The 20,482-nt window shown below is 44.8% G+C and overlaps 1 protein-coding gene across 2 annotated transcripts in view; it reads right to left on the bottom strand.

Annotated features, from left to right (window-relative positions):
* The window catches only part of TMPRSS6 (transmembrane serine protease 6), a 430,707-nt gene that overhangs the window by 293,853 nt on the left and 116,372 nt on the right, over window positions 1-20,482 (bottom strand). For both annotated transcript variants that reach the window (XM_077452249.1, XM_077452250.1), the window contains one exon: window positions 20,256-20,460. In XM_077452249.1, the coding sequence (XP_077308375.1) occupies window positions 20,256-20,460 (205 nt within the window). The remainder of the gene's footprint in view (window positions 1-20,255; window positions 20,461-20,482) is intronic.

The raw sequence follows: 20,482 nt of genomic DNA, 5'->3' as shown, positions 1-20,482 counted from the left end.
TCACAAAAATAGTGTCAAAATGGTAAAAATTACATGACTGACAAGTATTATAAAAAAAAAAAAAAGTCCCACGAAGTCCATTCTTCTTCTTTTTCTCTTGCTCCACCGACGGACTGAAAAAGAAAAAAAGAATAAAAAGCAGCGACTGAGCAGCCTCCATGGGAGGCTCCCAGCATATGACGTGTCTTCGCTTTTGACAGTTCTTTTATAACTAAGGGCGGAGCCACACCATGACATTCCCGGGTGATCCCCGTCCCCCTTTGACTCACAGGGTCTTCCCTATGGCTTTCCCGGGGCGTCAGAGGGGGTGGGGCCACCTGTTTACGTAATCAAACATCGGGCTCATCCCTACTAACAATACACTGACACTACTCTGTACTCACACTACACTAACACACAGAGGCGGCTCTCTAATTAGGCAAAAGAGGCGGTTGCCTAAGGCCCCGCGCTCCCGGGGGCCTCGCGACCCGGCCAGTGTCTCCAAGCTGGCAGGGTGAGCGGGCCGGTATGGTAAAGCCTCGCCGTCTTTGGTATACAGCGCTGCTGCAGAGTGCAGAGGAATTGTAGAGGAGGCGGAGCTGCCGGCCACTGCTGAAACCGTCAGGAGGTAGGGGCAGACTGGGCCGGGGGGTGCTCGTAAAAATAGTGCTTGCTCTGCACCGCTGCCTGCAGACGACCGTGACACCCGCCGGCCACCGCTGCACTGTGTTAACTCTGAAGCAGAGCGGTGCGAGTATTCTATGGGTCCGTCCATCCGACGCATTTACTGCTCTGTCAGGCGGAGTGATCTCTGCCCGACAGGAGCTTCCTAGTCCCGCCCGGTGTGATGTCTTTCATTCACAGGCCGGGAGGCGGGATGAACAGGCAGAGGAGGTTGTGGCTGCACAGACCTGCGAGGAGCCAATAAAGCCCCATGCAAGAGTGAAAGTAAGTTTGCAGATGGTATATCTAGTATGCAGCATGGAGGGGGTTAATGCATTACTATACATTAACGACCAGTGTTAGTTAATTAACCCCTTTGTGCTGCATTAGTGGCAACAGTATCAGTGTTAATTAACCCCTATATGGTGCAGCATGAAAGGGTTCATAAACACTGATACTGTTGCCACTAATGCAGTGCAAAGGGGTTAATTAACTTCCACTGGTCACTAATGCATCATTGGTATATTTGATACTATCCCCACCATACACTCCGCACCCCTCTCATCTACATAATACCCCCACCATACACTCCGCACCCCTCTCATCTACATAATACCCCCACCATACACTCCGCACCCCTCTCATCTACATACTACACCCACCATACACTCTGCACCCCTCTCATGTACATACTACCCCCACCATACACTCCGCACCCCTCTCATCTACATACTACCCCCACCATACACTCCGCACCCCTCTCATCTACATAATACCCCCACCATACACTCCGCACCCCTCTCATCTACATAATACCCCCACCATACACTCCGCACCCCTCTCATCTACATACTACACCCACCATACACTCCGCACCCCTCTCATGTACATACTACCCCCACCATACACTCCGCACCCCTCTCATCTACATACTACCCCCACCATACACTCCGCACCCCTCTCATATACATAATACCCCCACCATACACTCCGCACCCCTCTAATCTACATAATACCCCCACCATACACTCCGCACCCCTCTCATCTACATACTACCCCCACCATACACTCCACACCCCTCTCATGTACATACTACCCCCACCATACACTCCGCACCCCTCTCATCTACATACTACCCCCACCATACACTCCGCACCCCTCTCATCTACATAATACCCCCACCATACACTCCGCACCCCTCTCATCTACATAATACCCCCACCATACACTCCGCACCCCTCTCATCTACATACTACCCCCACCATACACTCCGCACCCCTCTCATGTACATACTACCCCCACCATACACTCCGCACCCCTCTCATCTACATAATACCCCCACCATACACTCCACACCCCTCTCATCTACATAATACCCCCACCATACACTCCGCACCCCTCTCATCTACATAATACCCCCACCATACACTCCACACCCCTCTCATCTACATAATACCCCCACCATACACTCCGCACCCCTCTCATCTACATAATACCCCCACCATACACTCCTCACCCCTCTCATCTACATAATACCCCCACCATACACTCCGCACCCCTCTCATCTACATAATACCCCCACCATACACTCCGCACCCCTCTCATGTACATACTACCCCCACCATACACTCCGCACTCCTCTCATCTACATACTACCCCCACCATACACTCCGCACCCCTCTCATCTACATACTACCCACCATACACTCCGCACCCCTCTTATGTACATACTACCCACCCCCATACACTCCGCACCCTTCTCATGTACATACTACCCACCATACACTCCGCACCCCTCTCCTCTACATACTACCCACCATGCACTCCGCACCCCTCTCATGTACATACTACCCACCATACACTCCGCACCCCTCTCATATACATACTACCCACCATACACTCCGCACCCCTCTCATGTACATACTACCCACCCCCATACACTCCGCACCCTTCTCATGTACATACTACCCACCATATACTCCACATTCCTCTCCTCTACATACTACCCACCATACACTCCACATTCTTTTCCTCTACATACTACTTGCCTCCATAGACTCCGCACCCCTCTCATGTACATATTACCCACCGTCATACCCTCCACTTTCCTCTCCTACTCAAATTTACCGCCACTGTACAGTAGGGGCCCCTACTAGGGAGATGGTGACCCGTGGCATACAGAAAAAACAGTGAGTGTGGATAAATGATGCTACCTATTGGGCATGGCTTTTTAGTTTGATTAGAATTTTTTATTTTTTTTTTATATTCTTTACAGTTTTATTTTTTATACAATCTTTTTATTTATTTTTTTGCGTCTTTTGGTGAAAGTTTTTGGTTTCTTTGGTAAGATATCAGGGGTCTAAACAGAACCCTGAAGTCTCACTTTTGAGACAGAGAAAGGAAATGAGGAAACACGTTCCCCAGTTCCTTTCTCTATAGCGTCAGCTGCACTGCAGATGAATGAACAGGAGACAGAGGCTCCTGTTAATTCATAAACTAAAGCATAGTATGCTATGAATGAACACAGTGAGTGATCAGTTCCAATCACTCACTGTGTTCTTTTAGAAAAGGTAGGTTTACCAGCCCCCTTTTCCTGGCCTCTATCCTGAAGATCCCCCCACAGCAGTCAGCTGGAGATCAGAGCAGGGAAGTGGGGGCACACCTTTATTTTTTATCGATTTAATTATTTTTTCCATTATGGTCGTGAGTGGGGCCTCATGTCTAAGTTTTGCCTAAGGCCTCACAAAGCCTAGAGTCGCCTCTGCTAACACACTACAGTGACACTACACTATACTAACACACCACACTATACTCACACTACACTATACTCACACTATACACTCAGAGTCACAATAAGTGAACACACTAACTAGCTAGGAGAAAACTAAGCTCTGCTCTATCTCCACTCCAACAACACACTGCAAAAGTTTCCTGTGGGAAGAAACCTTTTATAGTGTGGGCTTAGACTATGAGCACTGAGCTGTGATTGGACAAAGTCATCATCTGACAGTGCTCTGTCCCCTAATTGGCACCTGCAAGGTGCAGTATGCAGTGCATTGTGGGACACTTGTCGGACGAACAGGCGATGTTCGTACCAAACTTTTGCTCGACCTAAATCGTTCGACCAACTCTACTAAATACCCAAACAGCTGTCCCTATGCAGCTACTTTGATTTTTTTAGTTGAAGGCTATTGGGCTAGGGTATGAGACAGGACCTACCACATAGCAAATTGTAATCAGTTTATCAGAAACTGACTGAAAGTTTGCAGTGTATGGCCTGTTTTCCCTAAAATTTCACAGTTTAACCACTTCCCGACCGCCGCACGACGATGTACGTCGACAGCATGGCACGGGCAGGCATATGGGCGTACATGTACGTCCCTGCCTTCCCGCGGGTCGGGGGCCCGATCGGGCCCCCGCCCGGTGCCTGCGGAGGTCGGTATCCGTGCAGGAGTGATCGGTGATGAGGAGGCGGCCATTCATTCATGGCCACCCCCTCGCGATCGCTCCTGACGAATGGGAGTGAAGCATTGCATCACTTCCTCTCCTGTAATGTAAACACAGGAGAGGAAGTGATGTAATCTCTCCTCCGTGTCGGTATTTTTCGTTCCGGCACCGAGGAGAGAGCATCGGTGAGTTGCACAAGCACTACACTACACAGTAGAACATGCCAGGCACACTCACACCCCCCCTTTACCCCCCGATCACCCCCCCAATTACCCCTGCCCCCCTAGTCACAGTGACACCAATGCATTTTTTTTTTTTTTTGCATTGGTGTCATTTGTGACTGTAATAACTGTTAGGGCAGTTAGGGTTAGCCCCCTTTAGTTCTAAGGTACCCCCCTAACCCCCCCAATAAAGGTTTAACCCCGTGATCACCCCCCGTCGCCAGTGTCACTAAGGCTGGGTTCACATTGCAGCGGTTTATGAGAACGGATGTGATTCGCACCGCACTGCAGTGCAAATTACATCCGATCTCTGTGCGATTCGAGTTCAGCCATACAGATAGTATTTTTTTTATTTTTTATTTTTTTGCATTGGTGTCATTTGTGACTGTAATAACTGTTAGGGCAGTTAGGGTTAGCCCCCTTTAGTTCTAATGTACCCCCTAACCCCCCCAATAAAGGTTTAACCCCGTGATCACCCCCCGTCGCCAGTGTCACTAAGGCTGGGTTCACATTGCAGCGGTTTATGAGAACGGATGTGATTCGCACCGCACTGCAGTGCAAATCACATCCGATCTCTGCGATTCGAGTTCAGCCATTCGCCGCACCCGCCGCACCCGCCGCAAATTCGCACGGGACCCTTTTTTTGGTCCGCAGCACAATCGGATCGCATGGGTGTTCACACCATGCGATCCGAGTTTGCAGATCGCACTGCGATATGCGAACTGATCTGGGGGTGTCATTAACATTTCACTGACACTCCTAGCAGTTCGCATAGGGCAGTGTGAACTGCCGCCGGGAGGCATGCGATGCGGGAACCCGCCGCGGATTCGTGGCGTTCCCGCATCACTCCAGTGTGAACCCAGCCTAATAAGCGATCATTTTTCTGATCGCTGTATTAGTGTCACAGGTGACGCTAGTTAGGCAGGTAGGTATTTAGGTTCGCCGCAGCTTTTTATAGCGCCAGGGACCCCCATATACTACCGCATAAAGCCCCCTGATTGCCTCCTAGTTAACCCTTTCACCAGTGATCACCATATAACTGTTACAGGTGACGCTGGTTGGTTAGTTATTTTTTTATAGTTTCAGGGCACCCGCCATTTATTACCTAATAAAGGTTTAACCCCCTGATCACACGGCGGGTGTCATTTGTGACTGTAATAACTGTTAGGGCAGTTAGGGTTAGCCCCCTTTAGTTCTAAGGTACCCCCCTAACCCCCCCAATAAAGGTTTAACCCCGTGATCACCCCCCGTCGCCAGTGTCACTAAGGCTGGGTTCACATTGCAGTGGTTTATGAGAACGGATGTGATTCGCACCGCACTGCAGTGCAAATACATCCGATCTCTGTGCGATTCGAGTTCAGCCATACAGATAGTATGGCTGAATTCGCGTTGCACCCGCTGCACCCGCCGCACCCGCCGCAAACTCGCACGGGACCCTTTTTTTGGTCTGCAGCAGAATCGGATCACATGGGTGTTCACACCATGCGATCCGAGTTTGCAGATCGCACTGCGATATGCGAACTGATCTGGGGGTGTCATTAACATTTCACTGACACTCCCAGCAGTTCGCATAGGGCAGTGTGAACTGCCGCCGGGAGGCATGCGATGCGGGAACCCGCCGCGCATTCGTGGCGTTCCCGCATCGCTCCAGTGTGAACCCAGCCTAATAAGCGATCGTTTTTCTGATCGCTGTATTAGTGTCACAGGTGACACTAGTTAGGCAGGTAGGTATTTAGGTTCGCCGCAGCTTTTTATAGCGCCAGGGACCCCCATATACTACCGCATAAAGCCCCCTGATTGCCCCCTAGTTAACCCTTTCACCAGTGATCACCATATAACTGTTACAGGTGACGCTGGTTGGTTAGTTATTTTTTTATAGTTTCAGGGCACCCGCCATTTATTACCTAGTCTCACTAGTGTACCCCTAAATTTAGGGGTGTCTACTTTCCAAAATGGGGTCATTTGGGGGGGGTTTGTGCCATCTTGGCATTTTATGGCCTTCAAAACTGTAACGCCCTTAGAAAGCCTGAAGGCGGTGCTTGGTTTTCGGGGCCCCGTACGCGGCTAGGCTCCCAAAAAGTCCCACATATGTGGTATCCCCATACTCAGGAGAAGCAGCAGAATTTATTTTGGGGTGTTATTTCACATATGCCCATGGCATGCGTGAGCAATATATCATTTAGTGACAACTTTGTGAAAAAAAAAAAAAAAAGTTTGTAATTTTCCCGCAACTTGTGGCAAAATATAAAATATTCCATGGACTCAACATGCCTCTCAGCAAATAGCTTGGGGTGTCTACTTTCTAAAATGGGGTCATTTGTGGGGGTTTTGTGCCATCTTGGCATTTTATGGCCTTCAAAACTGTAATAGGTAGTGAGAAGTGAACTCAAAAATTTACGCCCTTAGAAAGCCTGAAGGCGGTGCTTGGTTTTCGGGGCCCCGTACGCAGCTAGGCTCCCAAAAAGTCCCACATATGTGGTATCCCTGTACTCAGGAGAAGCAGCAGAATTTATTTTGGGGTGTCATTTCACATATGCCCATGGCATGCATGAGCAATATATCATTTAGTGACAATTTTGTGAAAAAAAAAAAAAAAAAAAAAAAAAAGTTTGTAATTTTCCCGCAACTTGTGGCAAAATATAAAATATTCCATGAACTCAACATGCCTCTCAGCAAATAGCTTGGGGTGTCTACTTTCTAAAATGGGGTCATTTGTGGGGGTTTTGTGCCATCTTGGCATTTTATGGCCTTCAAAACTGTAATAGGTAGTGAGAAGTGAACTCAAAAATTTACGCCCTTAGAAAGCCTGAAGGCGGTGCTTGGTTTTCGGGGCCCCGTACGCGGCTAGGCTCCCAAAAAGTCCCACATATGTGGTATCCCCGTACTCAGGAGAAGCAGCAGAATTTATTTTGGGGTGTCATTTCACATATGCCCATAGCATGTGTGAGCAATATATCATTTAGTGACAACTTTGTGTAAAAAAAAAAAAATATTTTTTTTTTTGTCATTATTCAATCGCTTGAGGCAAAAAAATAAAATATTCAATGGGCTCAACATGCCTCTTATCAATTTCCTTAGGGGGTCTACTTTCCAAAATGGGGTCATTTGGGAGGGTTTTGTACTGCCCTGCCAATTTAGCACCTCAAGAAATGAGATAGGCAGTCGTAAACTAAAAGCTGCGTAAATTCCAGAAAACGTACCTTAGATTGTAGATGTGACAACTTTTGCGCAAACCAATAAATATACAATTATTGACTTTTTTTTTACCAAAGACATGTGGCTGAATACATTTTGGCCTAAATGTATGACTAAAATTTAGTTTATTGGATTTTTCTAATAACAAAAGTAGAAAATATCATTTTTTTTCAAAATTTGCGGTCTTTTTACGTTTATATCGCAAAAAATAAAAATCGCAGAGGCAATCAAATACCATCAAAAGAAAGCTCTATTTGTGGGAAGAAAAGGACGCAAATTTTGTTTGGGTACAACATTGCATGACCGCGCAATTACCAGTTAAAGCAGCGCAGTGCCAAAGTGTAAAAAGACCTCTGGTCATTTACCAGCAAAATGGTCCGGTCTGAAAGTGGTTAATATATTTGAATTAAAGTTACAGAATAATTGTGCAGCACTAAAAAATATGCAATAATAGAACACAAAAAATATATTTTTTCCACCAGCTGGTAACTAGTAAACCACAATGTTCAGCACTTGCTGGCTAGGATGGAAGGGCTTAAAATTTACACTGAAGCCATAAGATCTTATACTCTAAAAATCAGTTGATGCTGAAAAAAGTTGGTGAGCTATTTAGTCATTTTAAAGTACTGCTGCTCTTCTTTGGCAATGTCCAACCACTGCCTTAGTACCCAACAGTGTCCTGACTATGCTAACAGCTCTCATGCAACCTGTCCTTGATTAACCAGTTCCCGACCGGCGCACGCCGATGTACGTCAGCAGAATGGCACGGGCAGGCATATTGGCGTACAGGTACGTCCATTTTTATATGCCGCCCTGCCATCGTGTGCGCACCGGCGGCGCGATCGCATGCCGGTCGGAACCCCTGTGAGTCTGGTCGCGGGTCCCATGGACTCGATCACTGAGGGGATACCCGTGATCGTCTCACGGGGCAGCTGAATGGAGAGATGCCATTGTAAACAGCCTCTCCCTGTTCTGCCTAGCAACAAGTGACGCTGATCTCTGCTTCATGTGATTGGAGCAGAGATCTGTGTTCACTAACACAAATCCCAGCCCCCCACAGTTAGTAACACACCCCTAGGAACACTTAACCCCTACACTGCCACCCCCTGGTTAACCCCTTCACTGCCAGTGTCATTTACACAGGAATCAATGCATTTGTATAGCACTGATTGCTGTATAAATGACAATGGTCCCAAAAATGTGTCAAAAATGTCCAATGTGTCCGCCATAATGTCGCAGTCATAATAAAAATCGCTGATAAAAAAAATTATTAATAAAAATGCCATGAAACTACCTCCTATTTTGTAAACGCTATAACTTTTGTGCAAACCAATCAATAATCGCTTATTGCGATTTTTTTTTCCATTACCATTTATTGATATATTTGAGGGATATTTATTAGAACAAAAAGTAAAAAATAATGCATTTTTTTCAAAATTGTCGCTCTATTTTTGTTTATAGCGCAAAAAATAAAAACTGCAGGGGTGATCAAATACCACCAAAATAAAGCTCTATTTGTGGGGAAAAAAAGGACATCAATTTTGTTTGGGAGCCATATCGCACGGCCACGCAATTGTCAGTTAAACGATGCAGTGCCGAATCGCAAAAAGTGGTCTGGTCTTAAGCCAGCAAAATGGTCCGGTCTGAAAGTGGTTAAAGGATACTTTATGTTCAAGCATAGGTCAAGCCAAACTATTTGAATAGACTAGTGCAGAATTAGAACTCGTTTCTAGTTTTTATGTCTATCCAGAGCTCCATTTGAAGAAATGTTTCCTCACTTCCTGTCCTGCGAACAACAATTTCACCAGACAGGACATGAGGGAAAATCTGCAATGTGGACAGGGGATGAACATTAGTAGTATTCTCCAAAGAAAAGCTATCGGTTTGTGTTGTTGTTGGCGAGACCCCCCCCCTCACTTCCTGTCTGGTAAAACAATGTTAGAAGTACCTGAACTGAGGGGAAATTTCTCTAACGGAGTGTTGGATAGCAGTAAAAGACAAAGATGTGTTCCAGTCTTTCTCCACAAACCTAAAAAAAAAAGTTTTGGACAAAAACTCTTAAGACCCTATTTCCTCTGAATTGATACTACCAGGCGCTACACGGAGATGTTGCTGGGGTCAAAACGTTGCTATGGATCCCCATGAATTGTGGTGACGTCTCTGTCTATCAACATAACGTCTTGACGTGGATTTTTTTCTTTTTCAACTTTATTAAAATAGCAAGGTTAAACGACCACTTCCAACCCTATTCATGTTTGAGATTCAGAATATATAGAATTCTAATTATATGTCTAGTCTAAGAAACTAGTATCTTGTGTGGACACCTGCAGAATTTCATTACTGTGGTCTGCTTTACATTTCAAATTCTTATGAACAGCACCTGCACTTTCTGACTGACATTTTCCAGACCACAATGACACGTATCAGGTGCTGAGGTGCACAGTCTTAAATTATTTTGAGAACATTTCGTACACACTGACATATTTTCCACTACCATTTTTTTTTTTCTTTCAGGAATTCATTCAGATTCACATATTGTTGCTCTTTCAGTGAATAAAAACCTGTCTATGAAGGGGAACGCCATACTCTAGATTTTTGATTTGTTTCCTCTTAGAGGAAATTCCCTTCACAAAGCACAGCGTCAGTAAGATCAGAACCTCTTACATCACGTTTTTTTTATCTTTCTTCCCCCTTACAGCAGGGCTGCATGTAACCTTTAACAGATAGCACTCCAAAATTGACAATTTCTAAGCCATGGTTCTCAATTGAATTTGGTGTATAAAGCAATTGTATTTATATTTTATGAACAGCTATGCCCTTGCACACGCTCACTAAGGAATCCAAAATGTTGTATTTGTTAAAATTAATTATCTGAGAATATATATATTTTTTTCTACCAGTTGGTATCCTTTCAATCAAAAATGGCCTTTATACATCCTACCAGCTCAAACTCTTAAATCAGTATTTTTACCAAGCAGTATATTGATCATTGTTCCTAATTTCAAAAGGCACCCCTGCTCAATTATAATACATTTTTTTCTATTTGGTTTAACTAGGAATGGATTAGAACTACTGTTGGATTTTTACTGTGAGTGAAATTCTGTAAAAGGGAAAGCATTTTTGTTTTTGTCTGTGTTGCTGTTGTAGGGATCTTCTTACTTCCTGTTGGTAAAATGTTGTGAGGATGTCAGTAGGCTGGTCGGGTTGTTGTGCTGGCAGGGGTAATTGCTGTGTGGTTGTTAGTCACGTTCTCCGTTGTCCCAATTAACTTGTTGGGCGCCAAGTACTGGGTCACATGTGAGTCCTACCACACGTGGGTTCTTCTGGGCTACATGAGGCACTTTGTTACAAGGCCACATTTCATACACACATGCAGTACCTTTACTGTGTGATGTTTTCACCAATGCCCTGGGACAAGGTTGAGATTGTCATGAGGGAATACTTAAATTTAAGGTGGATCTCTACTCCTTAACCACTTCCCACCCGGCCAATGCCTATATACGGCCGGGTGGGAGCCGTCTACTCCTGATAGGACGTTCAGGAACGTCATTCAGGAGTAGCGGGATCGCGCGTGCGCGCGCCCGTGCAGCGGCGCGATCCCGATGTGCTCGTGTCACCCGGACACGGCACATCTCAGATCGGCAGGAGGGCTCTGTGATTGGCCCTCCTGATCACATGACGGCCGTGTCCAATCACGGCCGTCATGTGATGTAAACAAACAGCCGGTTGCTAGGCAATCGGCTCTCCTCTCCTCACACGGAAGTCACCGCTGAGGAGAGGAGAGCAGAACGCTGCAGCCGGCTGATGATCAGTGAGTATGGGCTGCTTTTTACAGCTTTTTACTCACTGATCATCAGTGTAGTGTAAACACACAACACACCACACAGTACAAACACAGTCCCCACACATGTCCCCAAAACACACATGTCCCCAAAACATACATGTCCCCAAATAATAAAAACACATGTCCCTAATAATAAAAACATGTCCCCCACATATGTCCCACTAAAATCACATGTCCCAATGATTATCTGCACACATATGTACGTGATCACCTGCACACATATGTACATGATCATTTGCGTACATATGTCCGTGATCACACAAACCAATTATTATACACTTAACGGAATTTTTTTTACCAAAAACATGTAGCAGAATACATTTTAGCTTAAATTTATGACAAAATTTGATTTTATTGGATTTCTTTTCAAATAGAAAAAAGAAAATATTGTTTTTTTTCCAAATTTCCGCTATTTTTGCGCTTATATCGCAAAAAAAAAAAAACGGAGTCGTGAATAAATAACACCAAAATAAAGCTCTATTTGTGCGAACAAAATGATAACAATTTCATTTGGGTACAGTGTAGCATGACCGCGCAATTGTCACTGAAAGCGCTAGAGCGCTGAAAGCTGAAAATTGGGCTGGGAAGGAAGGGGGCGAAAGTGCCCTGTATTGTAGTGGTTAAAGATGAATGTACACCATGTAACTGCAACTGTTCTCCAGTTATCTCTCGGTTCCATGTGGCAATGTACACCTTCTCTGTAACTTGCATTTTGGAGGGACACGCTAAGCCAATGTCCATATTCACCTGTCCGTTGTTTTACCACTACTACCAATACTGTTGTTCATCTCTTGTGATAGCAATAAAGTTGAATCAAAAATACACATTTATTGAACACACATATAGGTCCCACCAGCACACTGTACGTAAAGAGTGATTGCACCAAACATTGGGTATCACCACAAATGTCAGACTGAAAGCAATCAATATAGCACCATAGCTCATGTTTAACTTTAAACCAGTAATCTGTAAAGGCTTTTAAATTGTTGATTTTTAGGTACATTTGTCACCATTTCACGGGTGCACAAAATTCTAAATCTTGACATTTTGGTATCTAGGGCATGTTTTTTCCTGAACATTTGCATTTTATAAATATTGTACAACATAAAACAAACCTCAGCTTTCAGAATACATATTATCTTTAGGGGTTCCAAGTAATTTTCTAGGAAAATGAATTCCCTTTTTTAACATGTGTGTGAAAAATGTAATAATTGGGCTGGACAGCAAGTAGTTACAGCTATCACTCCAACAAGTGTCCCTATTGTAAAATTTCCTCGTTATCCTTTTCCAGTGACAGCTCAAAATTTGGGATTTTTCTTTGCAATCCTATCTATATCCATATACAAAAACTTTTTTAGAATACTGTTCGAAGCACTAAAAAACTTCCCCCTGCAGTCCAAAGCATTGGACCAGGTACCATGTCCAAACAAGCTTATCCAGCTTAACTGAAATAAATCAAAAGACAGACTGTATACCAGTCACTGCACTGTATTCTGCATGTATTCCTCACAGAGACCAGTGGAGCATCCCACCTCTCATTTTTTCTTTAATAATTGAGTACTGAGATCCCAGAGAGAATTGGAAGAGTGAAGGTAAAATTGCTGTACACCGGGACCCAGACACTATATAGAGAAGTAAAGATACAGCTCCAGCCTGAACTCTCCTGGCTATGCTCCTCTGACATGTTTTGCCCAACCTACAGGGCTTAATCATAGACATTTGATTCCCTATGATTAAGCCCCATAAGAGCATAGCCAGGAGAAGTTCAGTCTGAAGCTGTATCTTTAGCTAGCTATATAGTGGCTGGGTTCTGGTTCTGGTTCTGCAGAGTATCCAACTTTTGTCTTCCAATTCTCTTTAGGATTTCACCACTCAATTATTAAAGAAAGAATGAGAGGCGGGATGCTCCACTGGTCTTTGCGAGGAATACAATGCAGAAAGTGACTGGTGGGCACCTGAAGGATTCAAGAGTGAAAACTTTGATAGTAGAGCAGTAATGAGAGTAATGAGTAATGCGAAATGAGAAGATCAAATCAGGACAAGTTGGTCTTTGGAAAACAGAAGTTAATCTTCTGACCCCAAATTCTGGACCTTCTTCTCTCTCAAGTGTAGCACAATTCTGTCATGCTTGTAGTAATTAGCCAGCCATGCTATGATGTCCACAGACTTGCATTTCTGAGAATGACCATTTTGGAGAAGTCCATGAAATTTCTGTGAGTAAAGGTTCAATCCACAGGACTGTGTTTGTTACCAGCTTGTAACAATAAAGCTTTCCAAAATCGACCTTTCCTGGTTTGCCCAACACCAATTCTGCAGACTGTACACCATAAACTTTAAAGCAAGTCTTAATATTAAGCTGCCATTGCACAGGGCAGATCACTGACCCAAATCAAAAATACAGTAAGCAAAGTTTTTAGACACCGGATAGTTCTGCTTTATAAGATAAAACGTCCACTGTATAGTAAACCACTGTAAACCCTCAAAACAGGGGTGCATTGACCATTCTGGTCCTGTCCGAGGGCCCAGGTCCAGTAGGGAACCCCATGAGAGGCTCTGGGAGGCATGGCAGGGTGGATTCCTCTTTTGTATGTAATCACCTGCCTACCACCACCACTGCTGCTGTTAAACTCACAGCAGGGAGAAGGGCAGGAGGCACGACAGGTCTACATGGGGAGCGGGAGCTGCCCAAACTTTCAAATTAACAAGCGGGTGATGGGTTGCTAGAACACAAAGCAGTGCTACCTACCAATCACTTGCTTGTTAACAAGAAGAGTTGGCCAGCTCCGATCTCAGTGTAGACCTTTTGGGGCTCCCACCCTTTTCACTGCTGTGAATTTAACAGCAAATTGGGCAGGCAGGTGTATACAGAAAACAGAAGGGGAAGCTGTGATATCAGGGTCTGTGATTATAAGGGGGGACTTTGTGGGGGGGGGGAGCTGTGATGTGAGAAATGGGACCTATGATATGGGGGAGCTTTAATTGTAAGGGGAGGCTGTATTTGGTGAGCTGTGATGTAAGATGGGGAGCTGTGATTAAAAGGGGGGAATTTAGTGGGGGGAGCTGTGATATGGGGGGCTCTGATTGAAAGAGGAGACTGTGTTCGTGGGGGGCTGTGATGTGAGAGGGGGGGCTGTGATATGGGAGGCAGTGATTGTAAGGGGGGGCTGTGATGTGAGAGGGGAGAGCTGTAATATGTAGGTAATTTGATTGTAAGGGTAGGACTTCATTTGGAGGGAGCTGGGATGTGAGAGAGGTGACCTGTGATATGTGGGGCTGTGATTGTAAGGGGGACTGTGTTTAGTGGGAGATGTGATATGAGGGCCTGCGATTGTAAGGGGGGTTGCATTTTCCACATCTGTGATTTGAGGGGGGAGCTTTGATATGGGGGGCTATGATTGTAAGGGGGGCTTTATTTGGAGGGAGCTGTGATGTGAGAGAGGGGACCTGTGATATGTGGGGCTGTGATTGTAAGGGGGGACTGTGTGATATTGGGGGGCTGTGATTGTAAGGGGGACTTTATTTGGAGGGAGCTGTGATGTGAGAGAGGGGACCTGTGAATGGGCAGGGCTGCTGTTTTTGGGGGGAGATGTGATGTAACATGGAGGAAGTGTGATATGGGAGGCTGTGAATGTAAGAGGGACTTTGTTTGGGGGTAGCCATGATGGGGGACCTGTGATATGGGGGGCTGTAATGTGAAAGGGAGAGCTGTGATATGGAGGGCCGTGATTATAAAGAGGACCATGTTTTGGAGAGCTGTGATGTGAGAGGGGGAAGCTGTGATATGGAGAGCTGTGATTGGGGAGCAATCATGTGAGGGGGGAGCTGTGATATGGGGGCTGTGATTGTAAGGGGTGCTTTATTTGGAGGGAGCTGTGATGTGAGAGAGGGGACTGTTACGCAGAGGAACGCCAGGTCCCACCATTAACTATCAGTTTATCTCCCTTTGGGCCATGGGAGCTTCAACTTGTCCACTTAAGGGTCCCCGGACCAAATAATAGGCTTGAACTTATCCCCAGCCTACCTGAGCAGCGTATAGCTGCACCCGGGTATATACCCCTTAGAACCACTTAGTTGTCGTTCTGCTGATGGCTCCTTGCTCTACAGTAACACAGTCACGGTATTATCCATCGGCAAGTACGCCTCTGCTTTTGTTCAACTTTTGATATTTTTATCTGTTTCGTTTGTCTTTTATTTCCTTCGCCCTCACACAGTCTGGTGTCACAGTCGGACACGATCTGCCGCGAGATCTCTCTCCCACAAGATCCTATGAAGTTATGGGATGGAATCAACGCCCTGCCTCTCGGATTAGACCTGCAATCACAGTGAGTAAATGTGATTTTCTTGTGGCAGGGACACATTTACCATTTTTGGAGTGGATATGTGGTATGCCGCTCACACTGAGGCAATTACGCCAACGACCTCATAGCACACTATTGCTCCTATGGCTATAAACTTTTTATCGGTTAATGTTAAGGGCCTCAACCACCCAGTGAAATGGAAATCTCTGTGGGCTGAAGCCTTACAGAACAGGAGTGACGTCCTGTGCGCCCAGGAAACTCATTTTTGCGAGGCGTCGGCTCCACTGTGCAGGAATAGGCAATATCCACATGTTTTTACAGCTAATTCCACATCCAAAACTAGAGGGGTGCTGACTGCGATTTGTGACACTGTTGCATTTACTTTACAAGAAGAACACAAGGACCCCAATGGTCGATTCCACATACTCATTTGCGACATTAACCAAATAACGTATACTATTGTCAACGTGTACGCCCCTAATTCACGACAGCTTAGTTTCTTCCATAAGCTCATGAAAAGGATCAACAGTATTAGAAGCGGTCTCTTGATAATGTGTGGCGACTTTAATGTGGTGCCTGACCCCGCGGTGGATTCCACAGCAAGGACGACCCGCACAAGTTTATCCTTACTTGAAACACTCCATGGGGAGGAGTTGTTCGATGTAGGCAGGGACTACACGTTCTTCTCGGCGACACATCGAACTTACTCCAGGATCAACTTGTTCTTGGTAGAGAAAAGGACTCTGTCCAGAATCACCTCTTCCGATATTAATGATATCACGTGGTCTGACCACGCTTCTATAAAATTTTCATTGACTGACACCTCCATGGTGGGCTCCACCCCGGTCTGGAGAGCTAATTCCTTTCTTATGCAACAACCGGAGTGTAGGCTGCGCATGGAGAAACTTTTGAAAGAGTTTTTTGCCTTAAATGAACCATCGGTGTGCAATCAATTCACCTTGGGGAACTCCCACAAGGCGTATATGAGGGGAATTATTATCCAAATGGGGGCGAGGGCGAGAAGGCAGCGGCAAAGAAAGACCATGACATCACATCTAAAATTAATGATCTAGAATGGAAAAACAAACACCAACCATCCCCCTCCAATTCCAAGATGCTAACCCAACTAAGATGCGATCTCAGAACACTCTTATTGGAGGATTTTGAGAAGCATACCAAACGACTTAAAATGAAACACTACGCACATGGTAATAGAGCAGGGAAACTGTTAGCACACCAAATTAAAGGGCATAGACATAAAACCAAAATCCCATTCCTCTTGCACCCCACCACTAAACTGAAAATGCAACATCCACAAGACATAGCAGACGCATTTAGCCACTACTACAGCACCCTCTATAACCTTAAAGAAGACAGAGAAACACCACAACCCACCACTGACATGATCAATGACTTTTTGCTGAAAATCTCACTACCAACACTAACATCACAACAAATAGCATCCCTGAACGCACCGTTTACTATAGAAGAAATACCTGAAGCAATTGATACACTTCCAATTAACAAATCCCCAGGTCCGGATGGCTTTGTGGGGGAATATTACCACATTTTTAAAGACATCCTAGCACCTTACCTAGGTAAAATTTTCAACGATGCCGCTGCCTCTTTGTCCTTCCCCCCTGAAATGCTCGAAGCCTTAATTGTGACATTGCCGAAGCCAGGGAAAGTCCCAAATACACTTGCAAATTTTAGACCTATTTCCTTGTTAAACACTGATCTGAAATTATATGCTAAACTGATAGCGAACCGCCTGATAGATGTTCTGCCACTTCTAATAGACCCAGACCAGACTGGTTTCACTAGGGGGCGTCAAACTTCAGACGCCACCAGGCACTGACGAACATTGTTCATCTAGCTGGGGCCGGGAGGAGGCCTTCTCTGCTGCTGGCGTTGGACGCGGAGAAGGCCTTCGACCGGGTACATTGGGGTTACATGGAGATGGTCCTGCGGCGATATGGTCTTCAGAGATATATGCTGCAAGCAATATTGGCCCTATATTCTACACCGTCTGCCCGAGTATACACCTCGGGCATTCTCTCCAAGCCTTCCAAATCACTAATGGCACCCGTCAGGGGTGCCCGCTTTCCCCTTTAATTTTTAACCTCATATTGGAGCCCTTAGCCACCCTTATTAGAGGGCATCCTGACATTACTGGCTTCCATACCCACAAACCTGAACATGTCATCAGCCTATTTGCAGACGATATTATTCTAATGCTTACGAACCCTGAAACTTCCCTGGCTTCGGTACATGCAATCCTACAAATGTTTAATAAAATATCTTATTACAAGGTGATTGAAAGCAAATCTTATGTACTGGGAATGGGCATACCACCAGGTTTACAGAGAGAGCTCAGTTCACGGTTTCCATACACCTGGAGCAAAGATAGGGTCAAATACCTAGGGGTCTTCCTGACTGCTTCAACTAGAGAACTCTTCTCGGCCAACTATATGCCCTTTCTTAATTCTCTGCCGTTAAAACTTCAAGATCTAGCGAAGGCTGAGCTACTTTGGTCAGGGCGTTTGGCAGCGTTTAAAATGGTGATCTTACCACAGATCATCTATCTATTCAGGGCATTACCCATCCTGATCCCCAACTCATATTTTATCAAAATGCAATCTATAATTAATAAATTCTTATGGAAATGAAAGAAAGCAAGGTGGGCCTTTAAGAAATCAATAGCGGTGAGAAGAGCTGGAGGAGTGGGAAATGTACTGATTAAAGATTACTACACGGCCTCGGTTCTTGAGCAACTGAGCTCGTGGTTTCCAAATTCACCCAGAACGAAATGGCAGGAGCTGGAGGAATTCCAGATTTCCGGCACCAACACCTATAATTACTTAATGGCTAGCACTATCAAACGGATGCCTGATGTTTCCCTAGCCCCAACAATCCGCGCGTCCTTACAGGCCTGGAAACTCTTACTTGATACTCCTCACACCAACACTCCCTTGTCCTCAATTCAGTTACCTCTTGCATGCCTATCGGAGATCATACCTGATTTCCAGGTGACGCATTGGGTCAGGAAGGGGATTAATAGCATCCCTGAACTAATCATAGGACCCTCTATGAAAACGTTCAGGTCGCTACAAATCGAATTTGACCTTAAAGACTCTGACCTTTATAGGTATACCCAAATACAACACTTTCTCAAGGATAACTCCCCTATCTCGATTCAGCTACCGTGGAGGATCTTCCTCTACTTAAATAATACAACCACCAACATTAAAGGAATTTCCCTGTTCTACAACTCATTAAATGATAAATTATCGTTCACCAAAAGCTCTAATATTATGGCCTGGGAACGTGATTGGGGATCCAAATACTCATCAGATAAATGGCAACAGGCACTTCAATTTACGTACTCTGCCACCATGTGTATCAACCTTTGGGAACTGACACAAAAAATACTCCTGAGGTGGTATTTAACCCCTTACAGAGTGTCCAAGTTCGATAACACCCGCTGTGTTGGAGGCAGTGCGGATGTGTAGGCACGCTCTTTCCAATTTTGTGGGAATGCACTAGCATTCAAACACTCTGGGATAAAGTGTTCTATACGATTGAGAACATATTACAGACACCCTGGTATGGCCATTCTCTCACTTGACTTAGATACACTACCCAAAAGAGCAAGAGTAATAGCTACACACATCTTACTGAGCACTAGGCTGGTGATCATGAGACACTGGAGGGATCACAATCCCCCTGATCTGGGAGAAATATTAGCTACCACTAATATCCATGCTACGTATGAAATTCTGTTTGCCTCATCCCAAGGAAAATATCTGATGGCACAAGCACAATGGAAACCGTGGACACAGACCAGAGCAACATTCTAAAAGGGCTTTTGATTACTTGGGTAATAGATGTGAATTACATATCAACAACGGACACAAAAGACTGTGTATTTTTATTTTTATTTCTCTTTTCTTTTTTCTGTGTTTTTCTTTTATCTCTTGTTTTTGCAAATCTGTATTGAATTTGGTTCAAATTATACTACATTTGCTCCCACATTCGATACAAGGTTGAAGATACTGAAGGTTATCAGTGACAAGGTCTTACACAACCAATAGAACACTAAAGGCAACCGGAGGGGTGGGGGGTCCTCTTGGCCCTACACAGTGTGATCCCAGTTGGGGTGTGGGGTCGGGGGACACCCAGCTCTTCCATTATATAAGCATTGAAGGTGGGGTTAATATTATTCTACCCTGATTGAAGTTTTACCAAGATTTGAACTGTATCAGATAGATCTAATATGGCCGTCTAGGCCGTTTGAACGTGAACAAATGCTGTTTATTTGTTAAGATGCACTGTTTATACTCTGTCTATGGAGAAAACTTGTATATCTTTTAAATACTTTAATAAAAATGTCATTGTTATAAAAAAAAATGAACTCCCTTTGAAGTTTACATCAGCCTCCCCAAATTTTTGTAGCTTGGAATCTGTGGTGATGCCGCACAAGATCCAATGAACTTAAAATATACTGTATGTGGGCAAATTTTTCATTTTCATGAGTTGCTATTATTCAATTAAATCTAAGTCAAGCATGCCAGCTGGTACATGAATATATATATATATATAACTTACAGGGTGATGACCTTCTCATCAATTGGGGCAGGTGTATCGTACAAGACCAGTAGATCTCTACAATCAGGTTTCATCCATTTGAGCCGCAGTTGCAGCAAGTAGGTTGGAGGGGCTTGTAGATGCCATATGCAGGACGTAGAGGTGTAATCAGGGCTGGAGAGGCGTACTTCTTTCCCAGGATGCACAAAGCTATACCTATAGCAGGCTGCATAGGAAAATAATATCGG

Source organism: Lithobates pipiens, unplaced genomic scaffold (genome assembly GCF_037356315.1).
Source record: "Lithobates pipiens isolate NorthernLeopardFrog02 unplaced genomic scaffold, aLitPip1_a1.2 Scaffold_23, whole genome shotgun sequence".
NCBI classification, from domain to species: Eukaryota; Metazoa; Chordata; class Amphibia; order Anura; family Ranidae; genus Lithobates; species Lithobates pipiens.
Note: the sequence above shows the minus strand (reverse complement) of the source record. Positions and strands in the feature narration are given on the sequence as shown.